Source organism: Ostrinia furnacalis, unplaced genomic scaffold, assembly GCF_004193835.3.
Source record: "Ostrinia furnacalis isolate ACB-3 unplaced genomic scaffold, ASM419383v2 OfSCF1095, whole genome shotgun sequence".
Classification (NCBI taxonomy): domain Eukaryota; kingdom Metazoa; phylum Arthropoda; class Insecta; order Lepidoptera; family Crambidae; genus Ostrinia; species Ostrinia furnacalis.
The window spans coordinates 36,169-48,827 of NW_021131334.1; the positions used below are offsets into that span (position 1 = coordinate 36,169).

A 12,659-nucleotide genomic window follows, 5' to 3' on the forward strand; every position below is an offset into this window, starting at 1 on the left:
GCGTGATATAATCAGAAAACCGGTAAATAGTCGATTCTAAGATTATACTTTTTGACAACTTTTACATCACTAGTTTTAAAACGCGGCACGCTCTCATGCCCCTGGAATTATTACGTTTGCTAAAAAATACCAGGCTTTGTGCAAGAAGCAGTGTTGTTTTACGAAAATACTAATTAAATAACAACTAAATAATACAATCATTCTTGCAAAAGATTTACAATCATGGCTTCAAGTGAGGGTCGAAGCGCTCAGTCAAACTTGCATCAGCAAGATCTAACCAAATTGGTAAGTATGGTGAATTTATTTACCACCACGATTATTCTGAATGAATTTAGTAAATTTCATACTACAGTACTTATAAAAATAGTTTTGTTTGTATTTTTACTTCATAGAATTTAACTTTTATGTAGTCATAACCTCCCAAAGAATCTTGCACTCTTCACATACCAAATTAATATGGTTGCACAATAATTACAGTCCTCTTGTTTAAGGCTAATTATTGTTTATATTTTAGGATGTCACAAAACTGTCGGCTTTATCACCCGAAGTGATATCAAGGCAGGCAACTATTAACATTGGAACCATTGGCCATGTAGCTCATGGAAAATCGACAGTTGTGAAGGCAATTTCAGGAGTACAAACTGTCAGGTTCAAGAACGAGCTGGAAAGGAATATCACTATCAAGTTAGGTGAGTGTTTATGTATATTACAGAATAATTTGAGAAATATTAATTACTTTTATGACAAATAATATTGTATTGGACGTCATTTGGCTGAAACGAACGAACGAACGAATATTGTATAATATTAAAATACCTAGAACTACAAAACAATATAATTAATTCCCATAATATAAATGCAAACATTATTTTGTGTCAGAAGCCAAACAGTGATACATCTGAATAAAAATAAATCTAATTGTATCTGCATTCTGCAAGCAAACCATTTGTAAGAGGACATACACAATAAAATATTTTTTTATATGCCTTACTAAAAATATTTATTGTTGAGCATTGCTTGCTTTCCTGATCCCATGATTATACATTCATACCTTTATTGGTTAATACCAGTAAATATATATAATTATAGATTGCTGTGCAAAGTCAGTTTCAAATAAGCTAACCTCTAGCCAATTCTGCTTAAATATTCTGACAACTGTTTAATAAATGTATTAAATATTTTTACACTGTATCTTATTTTGATATAACTTTCAAAAAATGTTAAATCACAAGCATAATTTAAAATAAATACAACCTAATATAAATTTAATTGGACAAAGTAGCTATAATTAAATGTTTATTATTTCCGATAAACATAGAATGGATAAAATATTGATTGATCTAAATAAATTACTGAAACACAGCTGCTTTGTAATGTACCATGTGAAAAAAGTAAATGTCAAAATTATATTTTCTGAATATCTTTTATTGTCAATCAAAAATATTTTAATGAACTTGTCTTAACTCAAATACACATGGTATGTTGCAGAGCGCGTGTCGGACTCAGTAGTAAGAATGTATCAAGAAATGGCAGAAGAGAGAGATGAAAACATGTTCTTGGAAAAATACAGAAAATCACGCAAAAGAAATTTTTCTCTTGATCCTGATGAAGAGGCGGAAGCTCCAGCTGCAAAGAAACAAAAGAAAAACAAAAAGAGAGAAACTGAAGAATATATCATAGAAAAAATTCTAGATTTTAAATTTTATGAGGGAAAGCCATTCTTTTACATAAAATGGAAAGGTTGGTCTAATAGTGCCAACACATGGGAACCTCTGGAACATCTTGATAACTGCCCATCATTATTACAAACATTTTTAGTGAACAAAGAATTTGAGTATTGCGAACAATTTGAAAAACTCAAAGAAGAAATTGCATTTGGTGACCTTTTAAGTGATGATAACCTTGCAAAAAGATTGCATGAGCTTGAAGATATAGATGTGTGCAAATTGAAAGAAAAACTCTTGATTAAGTTACTGTCAATGGTTATACTCACTGAAGAAAATGAGCATTATGGCCCAGAACTTGTCCAAGAAGCTCGTGATGTTTTACAATTGTATGTATTAGCCAGAAGACGTAGTCGTCAATTAATGGCTTTGAAAGATTGGGAGGACCATGTGAACCAAGTTGATAAATCTAAAATGAAATTAACAGTCATTAATGATGTTGACCTGGCTGGTCCACCAACAAATTTCACTTATATAAATGATTGTATTCCTGGTGTAGGAGTAACGGTACCAGACGATCCACCTATTGGATGTGATTGTACATCTTGCAACTGTCGTTCTAAGTCCTGCTGTGGTATGCAGGGCGGCTTATTTGCTTACACCGTTAATAAAAGACTGCGGGTGGCATCTGGTACTCCAATTTATGAATGTAACAAGACTTGTAAATGTTCCTCTGAATGTAGCAATCGTGTTGTACAAAGCGGCCGTAATGTGAAACTTTGCATTTTTAGAACAGCTAATGGCTGTGGTTGGGGTGTAAAAAGCGAGCAGAAAATCAGACAGGGACAGTTTGTTTGTCAATATGTTGGGGAAATTATTACTTTTGAAGAAGCTGAGAAACGGGGAAGAGAGTATGATGCAAAAGGACTAACATATCTGTTTGATTTAGATTTTAATTCTGTCGAGAATCCGTATACGGTTGATGCTGGACATTTAGGAAGTGTATCTCACTTTATAAATCACTCCTGTGATCCAAATCTGGGAGTGTGGGCCGTCTGGGCAGACTGTTTGGACCCTAATCTGCCGATGATAGCTTTGTTTGCGACACGCGACATTGAAATAGGGGAAGAAATTTGTTTTGATTATTTACAAAAATCATCAGATAGTGATGACACAAGTAGTACCACAACAAAAACAGAGAATAATGCTACAAGTTCCGACTGTGATAGTGTCAGTATTCCTAATGGCTCTGAAGCAGGGACACCCAACTCTCCAGCTTCACCCATTAAATCAAGATTTGAAATGCAACAAGAAAATATGGCTAATCTTAGAAATCGTACTGAATGCAAGTGTGGAGCAATCAATTGCAGAAAATATTTGTTTTGATACACTAGAAATAAATACAGCAAAGCTAAATACTTTCTTAGTTTTAATATACAAAGAGTACTGTATGTATGAATGTATTTTAAATACTGTTATTCTTTACTGTTTAGGATAGACTGAAAAATACTTTTATGACGTTTAATTGCACTGTTAAAGTAATGGAATTTTTAATATTCCTCATGATTTACAAATTCCATATGAATCTCTTTTTATAAACTGTTTTGATATTTTGTGGTCTGATTTCATTAGTATTCTGATGTTTTATGTCGCCTATGGGTTTCACTATAAATTATGTTGATGATTAACTCAATGAAATATTTTAATAAAATACTCAAACAATTTATTACAGTATTCAATGTAATATGCAACCAAGAAATCTGTCTGTCATTCTTTTTGTAATATAATATCCTTCCTTTCTTTAAATAATCACAATAACCTTAAATAGATTTTATATGAGCATGCAAAATATTCATAGGTAATCCAAATATTGTAGTTGTAACACATAATTTTATATCGAAATTTAAAAAGGTGCTGAACTTGGTAGAAGAACATTAACTTATAGTATTTTTTTATAATTATGTCGACATTTAAAACTTATCCTTCCAATTGGTGGCCTTGAAAAAGTATTGATATATTTGTGTTAAGATTTTTACTAGTTTTGATAAATGTTGTATTGAAGTTGACGAACTATGCAGTTGTAAGTAGTTAGGTATATTATAGTCTAAGTTTATTATTAAGAATAAAATGGTTCAGATGCACACAATTCTTGTGTTTACTCATACAGTACCTCTTTTATTCCCTGCAAAAAGAAATGAAATTTCACAACAACACGATAATAATCTTGGATGTTTATGATATGACAATACATAACTTAAAATATGTCACTTTTACGTAAGTACCTACCTACAGTAGAAAGCACATCAGACTACACATTGTAGTTGCAAAATCACGCCTAATTTACATAGTTAAGATTCCAGTGTTAAACGATTCAAAATCCTGATATCTTTGTGTACAAAACATAAGATCTCTAAGCTTCATGTGCAGCATATTCAGTTTATTCCCGTTGTCCTAATTTTTTACGGGAATAAAAATAAAATTTAATTATTAATAAAATACCCGCTGTCTTCACTGATCTCACAAGTCGATGTCCAGGTTACGCGAACGCAAAGATCTACAAATGCGACAACCCGAAGTGCCCGCGGCCCACGAGCTTCATCTCGGGCGGTTCGTCGAAGGATGACAGCTTCCCCTGTCTCCGCACCGCTTGTACCGGGCGCTTCCAGTTGGTGCGCCATGTGAGCTTCGTGGACTGCCCTGGGCACGACATCCTTATGGCCACCATGCTTAACGGAGCCGCGGTTATGGACGCCGCGCTTCTGCTTATTGCCGGTAAGTCAGGATATACTATGTAAATATATTCCAACAGCTTGTCTGGAAAGCAGTTCGTATTAATAACTTCTATCATGTTCGTCTTTGGTCGGGCCATAACTGTCTGAAGCTGCACAAGAGGCCATTTGTGCTACTCTACCAACCAGCACTGCCTTCGTAAGCCTTTACAAAGGCAGAGTAGGTATACACAGCTTTTTTACCTTCCGATGGTAGGGCAAAGTTGGATGTATCGCCGTTAGAAGAACCACTGTGTAAAGATACAAGCTCGACCGAAGGCTGTCGGATTTCTGACTGAACCAATACAACAGTAAAACTAGCGTTTTTTAACCCCTGGGCCACACACATCGCGATAACACGCGGTCTCGTGCTAGATGGGCGTCTTAAAGGCCACCTTCTATCAACGGGAGCGCGTGGTAAGTAACTTGCTTCTGAATGTATTGTAACGTCCTACTTTTTTATATTTTTAAACCGGCAGACAGTGGTGACTGAGTTTGTTGCGGCGCTTCTTCTCAGCACTTACCAAATGTTTATCTCGAAGCGCTGGTAGGGCAAAAAAAGAATGAGACATGTATAGGCTCCTTAAGAGCATTTGACGATTTGCAAGTACTAACTTAATTAGTCTAAACAAATAAAGAAAATTTTGATTTTGAAACATTCGGGCTACAGCAAAGCAACTATGCCAAAAAGCACTGAGATGTGGTATACGCGAATACTTGGCTAGCCATTGTTTCTACCAGTTTATAAGATTTATCTTATACTATGTAATGTAATTTTTACAGGATTTTTACATTATCTAAATCGTGCAACATAATTTTCGTCACCAGGCAACGAATCCTGCCCACAGCCTCAGACAAGTGAACATTTGGCTGCGATCGAGATTATGAAACTGAAGTACATACTCATCCTCCAGAACAAAATAGACTTGGTGAAGGAAGGCCAGGCGAAGGAGCAACATGAGCAGATAGTCAAATTCGTGCAGGGCACGGTCGCTGAGGGCGCGCCTATTATACCCATCTCTGCTCAGCTGAAATATAATATTGAGGTAATGAAACTTATTTATCATTGATTTTATTGAGGTATTGTCGAGTCTTTTAACATATTTTATGGTACAATATTATGATGAAACAACCTTCAAGTAGTACTCTACTTTCAAAAATAGATTCAAGGTTAAAATCGAAAGGTGCCACTGCAAAATTGACTTTTTTACTACTTTAAAGTTAGTTTTTTGGGCTTAAATATAATGCAAAAGAGCTTGGCTATGAAGGCTTACTAAAATACTTTATTTTTTCCCCTTCAATTAGGACTAATTTTTAAAGTTGGCCAGCTATGATTGAGTTTGAACTTTCATGCATATGATATGTTCAAGTCAACGCTAGTTTTGAGGTAACTACAATAGAAAATCCGTCCAGGTCCTATGCGAGTACATCACAAAGAAGATCCCAGTTCCTCTGAGAGACTTCACGTCGCCGCCACGCATGATCGTGATCCGTTCGTTCGACGTCAACAAGCCGGGCTGCGAGGTCGACGACCTCCGCGGTGGCGTCGCTGGCGGCTCCATCCTGCAAGGAGTGCTCACTGTTGGCATGGAAATTGAAGTAAGTATAGCCCTTACCATAGATTATTTTTTGCCCGTGAGTTTTCAATCTATCACCGAATTCATTAACCCTCCTAATAACCTGAAGAAAATGTTTTTCCTTTTTTTCGTCGGAAACTGTATTGCATTTGCCTATTCTTTTGGACTCCAGAGGTCACCGTCGAATTTTAGAGGGTAGGTTAGGCTTTCCCCATCGGCCAGTGGGTTAAATAGAGCTTCCTCGCCATCAGGGCGGGGCCCAAGACCTCGACGCTGTCCTCTGGAGCCCATTAAAACGGAGCCGCAAGTTTTCCTAATTTGGACAGTAGACATTCGTCCGAGTGTACCCAATGTTTTCCCAATTCTTCACAAATTATCAAATACCAAATATCTAAATCGGTTCATTGATTTTAGCGTGCAAATGTAAAAGTCCATCCATCCTTTTAAACGTTTTTTTTTTTAAGATTATTAGCAATCCAATTTGTATTACACAAATTACTAATAGTCCCGTTTGCCCCTCGTGTTAAGCTTAATAAGCTTGTGTTACGAGTGGGCTCACCACAATAGCCGAGCAGCGGTGGGATTCGAACCCGCGTTCTTCGGATCTCGAGTCGGCCAGTCCGATCACTTCACCGTTGGGCTATCGTGACTATGTTTATTTTGTTTTATTCGCTTTCAGGCGTCGTTCTAAACTGATCCTTATTTCCAGGTGAGACCCGGTCTGGTGAGCAAAGACGCGGACGGCAAGCTGACGTGCCGGCCGATATTCTCGCGCATCGTGTCGCTCTTCGCGGAACAAAATGAGCTGCAATACGCCGTGCCTGGCGGGCTCATCGGCGTCGGCACCAAGATCGAGCCTACCCTCTGCCGCGCTGACCGTCTGGTCGGACAGGTTAGTGTTGTGATCGATTAGCGATACGATCGTGTTACGATCATTCGTAAACATGCACCATAAGGCTCTCTCAAGTCATTCCTTTGCCTATTTACGTGGAAAAAGTGGCAAAGGAAAAAAGCTGTACCATAGACACTAATCAAAATTTTTATGCTCATGCTCACGATCGTTTGTAAATGCACTACCTACTCGATGCTCCTTTTGGTATGTTCCGAAAAATCAATACCTAGCGTCTTGTCCAAGTAAAAAAGCGCGTGCGCACGGATGACTTGTCACCAATGCGCGCGCGCCGTAAACCGACTAGATACTGATATTTTGCTGATTGTGGAGCAAAATATGTATAAATATATTTAATCAGAACAAAAAAGACATATATTTATTTATTTTCCTTCACAAACTTAAGTTAATAATAATACAGTAGGTGTAATATATTACTTTATGTTGAACGTCTCATGATATCTTGATAAATTTTTAAAATCAATTTGCAGGTACTTGGAGCGGTCGGTGCGTTGCCCGGCATTTTTGTGAAGCTCGAAGTGTCGTACTACTTACTCAAGCGTCTGCTAGGTGTCCGCACGGAGGGCGACAAGAAGGCCGCGAAAGTACAGAAGTTGACTAAAAACGAGGTTTGTTTATTTTTATTTTATTATCACTTACATTCATTGCACTCCAAATAGAATCTATATATATAAAAGAAAGTCGTGTTAGTTACTCCACTTATAACTCAAGAACGGCTGAACCGATTTAGCTGAAAATTGTCAGGGAGGTAGTTTAGAGCCAGGAGAAGGACATAGGATACTTTTTATCCCGTTATTGATTGCCATTAAGGCGGAACAAAGTTCGCCGGGTCAGCTAGTTTTAAATAATGGAGAACTAAAATGCTCTTGCTAAACCCTTTATATGCCACACCATCAGTATTTTCTCTCAAACAATAAACTGTATATCATATGAATGTCAACAATTTTCTCATTTTCGCTGATTTGATTGAAAAAAATGCGTTTTAAAAGCCTGTTACAAAAGAAGTAAAAAAAATGTTTTGAATAACTTTTACATTCATGTAGGTTAGTAACATTAATAATCATAATATCTTTATTGCTTCATGTGGTACAAACCAGGTATTAAAAATAAAACAGTCCCAGAACGTTACGTCATTATAGCATTTGTTCTAAGCACAAACATTTCTTTCAGGTGTTGTTAGTGAACATTGGTTCCCTAAGTACCGGAGGCAGAGTAATCGCTACTAAAGCCGATTTAGCGAAAATCGCTCTTACGAACCCTGTGTGCACTGAGATTGGAGAGAAAGTAGCCCTTAGCAGAAGAGTTGAAAACCATTGGCGGTAAGATATGTCTATAAATTTTTGCAGCCTTATGTGTGTTTTGAAGCAAACAGTTTTAGTTATCTGTCACACAGGGAAAAAACAAACCAAATTGAGCTGTAATTCGATTTAAATCCTATTTTACTAACAGTTTGATTAGTTGTCTTGATGTCCATTTAAATCAATTCTTAATTTCAGTATGCTCGTCTATTTATTTTTTCTATGACGAATGCTAACCTTGATTATAATCAAGCATGGTCTTAGGACGTCTTACTGTTTTAGTACATTATGGTCTTACGATGTTTTAGATACATTAGAATTTCACACGAATAATGATCTTATCTTTAGAAAAGTAATGCCTAGCAGTCTTATACCGCAATTATTGCAATACCCACAGGTTGTTAATATCTACCATTAACACTCATTTTGTATTTCACAGATTAATTGGCTGGGGTCAGATTCAAGGAGGTGAAACCATCGAACCAGCTAAAAATTAATCCTAATACGAATACACTTTTATACATACATGTAATTATTTACTTTACTCATATGTATTTAATAAAAATTATGTTAAAAAAATTGTTTGTTCTCATTTCTAAACAAGGAAACTTGTAATATTTGGTATGATCCACTGTTTCTTTTGATAAAATTCAATATAATCCAAGGTCAAATACAGAAATCTATTATGTACCTACCTACTTCTTCTATAATTATATAATATAATATCTATAAATAATAATGTCCCTCACAAATAACAGTAATAATGCGTCACTCAAGCAATTGCAGGATAACAAGGATGTTTTCCTCACATATTTGCGGTAACTCCTAATCATTGGCGTAGGTATCTAGGCTTGTGGGGGTGGGGTGCGATTAGTACTATTCTCTATCATCTTAGCTTTACGCGCATGGTCTGATTCTCCTCTTCTTGTCGTGTCTACAACAAACCTACACACTGATGCTCCTAATAAGCTGAAATAGTAGTAATTATGAGACATGTCGCCTGTTCGCGTCTACTGCCCTGTGGTTTGTGGTATGGTCCTAAAATAGCAGAGCACTAACCAACCCATACTTTACTGCCCTCCTATTAGCATGATGGGTCATGGCCTCATGGGACCTGCAACTGGCTAATGGGATATAAATCAAATAGTATTCTGAGTAAATAATTTATTTGATTTCATTTACACTTGTGATAAGGAATAATTAGGCCATATATATAAAAGTGTTGATATCTTCATCATCCCGACGCATGTATTTATGTTCAATCAGCCACTCCAATTGTTCTTTTATCATCTTTTTGGAAGGTAAAAACATATTCTTCAAAATTTCCACAAGTTCGCTCTGAAAACACAAATAGATATTGAAAAATACCAATGAAATGAAATATAAAAATCAAAATAATTAATTGATTAGTACCTAAGTTCAAATTTTAACCACAACCTTCTACAATAGCAAAATTACTTTTTATTTATTAAAATCACACAGATGTCAAACTTATTTCCCCTCTATTTGCGCCGGGGGTTAAAATATCTTGAATTTAATAATTCCAAAATGGTTATCAAAGTCAGTTTACCCACAAACTGTTGAAAAAGTTGATAAAAAACAGATAGATGATCTCACCTGAAGAGCAGTATTTGTAATGCGTTTTCTCATCTTTAGTATCTTTATAATTGCTTCTTGAGTCCTCAAAATTCTTAGTTGAACAATGGAATGGTTATCTTCCAGCTGAGATCGCTCCGTACTTAACTGAAGTCTGCCAATTAAATTTATTTTCCCTCTCCGTTGTGGTTTGCCATTTTTTACAAGTGCAAATTCCTGATTCACCCAAAATGTAGTGTTTTCAGTGAAGTCCTTAGGATTTTGAACAACAGGCTCATAACACAGTAATTGTCGTTTGAGTTTGGGAAAAGCTACCAACGACCATAGAGTTCGTCTTAACTCTGGGTCTGGAAGTTCTGTAGCTAATCTTAAGTTTTCATAGCTGATTTTTTCCAGTGGTCTTTGATTCCAAGCAAACAAAACAGCCATTTGAAACGTAGTGACATCTAAGTCAAATCTTCCAACAGAGTTGGCAAATGTGATTGTGCCATTACTCATGTGATGGTACCACTGCAATTTACGTCCAGAATGCTTTTTCTTATAAAATTCTTCAACTTCTGGAATATAATCTTCTAATTCTAAAGGAAGACTTACAGTTACTCTTTCAGATCCACGGGCCCAAGCTCCAGCATTGAGAATCTTTATATTGATTGCATCATGACGAGTAGTGTCTGCTCTGAATTGAGTATTAAGATCCTCACTAACCTTAATATCTTGAAACATTCTTGCCAGTTTGTTTACATAATCAGCTGGCATGCCAACTTCACGAAGCCATTCAACCATGTCTTCCTCCTTTTCTGAATCAGCACTCGAATCCAGTATCAACCTTCTGGTCAAATGGGCTTTGTGGAAACGCATAAAGACATCTTTATTTTCAATATATTTTAAAACTAGCAACACATCTCTTAATCTGTACTCAATTTGTTCACTAGTGAGACGTTTACTTAGTGGTGTTTTTCGTAACAACATATCACAGTAGTTTGCAAGAAGTTCTGGACATTTACTTTCTGGAGCTGTGCCTTTACTACCCCGTAAAAGTGCTGATGATGGTAATTCCAGTTTAAAGACTGTAGTATCATTAACAACACACTTGAATGCTTTATCTCTGGCAGTTAAAAATCGAGGATCATCCATGAAAGCATCTTTTACTAATGTACTGAAAGTTTTAAAAAGCTCTAATAAGCGTTCAACATATTTCTCTGAATCTGTGGTTATAATGTCAGCTGAAGCCACCATGTCTGCTAGACCTGCTGAAACTATATGAGCTTCAAGATCTCTAAGTATTGGTGTAACTCCTTCAGGTACTCTGTCCAGAAGACGGAACATGAGCTGAAGTTTTTCAGTTTCTCCAGTTTTTATCAATGGTGCACTCTCTGCAAGTAAAGTAGGCAAGTGTTCACCAATGAGCACCTTCTCACAGCACTGCGTGAGTGCTGCAACACTGCCACTGCCAGGCTCCAGGTATCTGTGGGCCCGGGCTTCTTCTTCTTTCAACCTCTGATCTGCATACTTCATGTAAGACTGCACACCATTAGACAACAAATGTTCATTAGCTTTTAGTTTATAAAACTCTTCAGTGGCTTGCATATATGCTGCTTCAAAGTTGTCTCTGTATATTTGTAGTTTATCCTCAGCATTTGAGCACAGATTAACTGAAAAATAAAAGAAATTTTAAGTCTATTGGTTCTTGTATCTACAATAAGAAATCCAAAACACATCTTATAAGCATGGTACAATAAAAGTAATATAATAAGTGGATTTCACCGTGTACTTAATAACTTACCATAAGATTCTCTAACTCCAATAACCAGTTGAGAATCAAATGATTCACCATTTCGTTCAGCCTGCACTAACTTCATAGCAGAATCTTGTAGTCTCTGTTTGATATCCATAAAAATGCTCTGGTTCCAAGAATCTAACATAAGTTTTCGCACTAAACTGTCTTCAATATTATTATTATTGTTTTTCTTCTGTGAGTTGGATGCACTAGAACTAGCAACCTTGCTTATATTATTTATAGAGTTCTCTAGTTGTCGAAATGGTGTTGGCAGGTAGTTACATTGCGTGAAGAACTTGCCCCACTCGGCAATGTAGGCCTTCAAGAGTGCCTGGTCCTCCCGCTGAGCTAGAACGCGAGCTTGGGCTTGTTTAATGTACATCATTATATCTTGTTGAAGGGCATCCCTCAATTTATAAGGGCCTCTTTCATCCCACAAACAAACAGAATGTACAGCACCAAACAAATCTTGCCATTCTGGTTGAGTAACCGGCTCTTGTTTTAATAATTTTAGAACTATGGGTCGCATATTGGGCCATTTCTCTTCGAAGGTGACTTGTCCCTTATCCTGAAAAACAGGTTATAAAAATGTATTGTCTACTCACTTTTCAGATTAAAACATTACCTATAATTAGTGGTAACTATACCTTTAACATGACTATTAATAATTATTTCTTTACTTGCGAATTCTACACGAATACACTAAACTATATTTTCATTCGAATTATTCTTTGATGTCTTTCTTTCTTTTTTTTTTGTCTGTGAGTGAGTGAACTAGTGAAGTACCACAGATTAAGCAGAGTAATAGCGATAACCGTCAAATATTTGAAAATGAGTCGTATTAGAATCGTGTGGTCTCCAGCAGCGCGTGTTTTGCTTACACAATCAACAAGAAAGACGTTTGTGTTTATGGCAAAATGCGCTGAAGAGTGAAAACCCGGCTTAACCTAAATACAAATACAAAATCTTTGCTATTTAACTTGTTGAAATGTTGATCGCCTCAGCTCTTGCGATTATAAACCTGCTGCGTCGTATTGTAATAGCAGTATCACAAATAGCATATTAAATT

General features: G+C 36.4%; 2 protein-coding genes across 3 annotated transcripts; one reads left to right on the forward strand and one right to left on the reverse strand.

Annotated features, from left to right (window-relative positions):
* The first annotated feature begins 51 nt into the window (after positions 1-51).
* Eif2g (translation initiation factor 2 gamma subunit) lies at positions 52-8,762 on the forward strand. Of its 2 annotated transcripts, XM_028302188.1 has the most exons (9): positions 60-285; positions 515-689; positions 4,200-4,436; positions 5,261-5,478; positions 5,846-6,031; positions 6,719-6,901; positions 7,390-7,527; positions 8,090-8,238; positions 8,657-8,762. In XM_028302188.1, the coding sequence occupies exons 1-9, from the start codon at positions 223-225 to the stop codon at positions 8,712-8,714; spliced, it is 1,407 nt and encodes a 468-aa protein (XP_028157989.1). In that variant the 5' UTR covers positions 60-222; the 3' UTR covers positions 8,715-8,762. The 2 variants fall into 2 exon arrangements, with proteins under 2 accessions (XP_028157988.1, XP_028157989.1); XM_028302187.1 differs by lacking the exons at positions 4,200-4,436; positions 5,261-5,478; positions 5,846-6,031; ... (2 more) ...; positions 8,090-8,238; positions 8,657-8,762 and adding an exon at positions 1,489-3,809 and having other exon boundaries at positions 52-285.
* A 604-nt stretch (positions 8,763-9,366) lies between these two features.
* Positions 9,367-12,340, reverse strand: Cul5 (cullin 5). Its single transcript, XM_028302189.1, has 4 exons — positions 12,238-12,340; positions 11,597-12,158; positions 9,835-11,465; positions 9,367-9,555 (listed from the first exon to the last, which is right to left on the reverse strand). Exons 1-4 carry the CDS (start codon positions 12,244-12,246, stop codon positions 9,418-9,420), a joined length of 2,340 nt encoding a protein of 779 aa, XP_028157990.1. The 5' UTR covers positions 12,247-12,340; the 3' UTR covers positions 9,367-9,417.
* Between the last annotated feature and the right edge of the window lie 319 nt (positions 12,341-12,659).

Coding starts and splice junctions, on each gene's coding strand:
- Eif2g (XM_028302187.1), top strand. CDS start 223: ATGGCTTCAAGTGAGGGTCGAAGCGCTCAGTCAAACTTGCATCAGCAA. Junction 286..514: donor AGCAAGATCTAACCAAATTG/GTAAGTATGGTG, acceptor TTTATATTTTAG/GATGTCACAAAACTGTCGGC. Junction 690..1,488: donor GAATATCACTATCAAGTTAG/GTGAGTGTTTAT, acceptor GGTATGTTGCAG/AGCGCGTGTCGGACTCAGTA.
- Cul5 (XM_028302189.1), bottom strand. Junction 11,466..11,596: donor TGGAGTTAGAGAATCTTATG/GTAAGTTATTAA, acceptor TTTATTTTTCAG/TTAATCTGTGCTCAAATGCT. Junction 9,556..9,834: donor TTACAAATACTGCTCTTCAG/GTGAGATCATCT, acceptor TTGTGTTTTCAG/AGCGAACTTGTGGAAATTTT.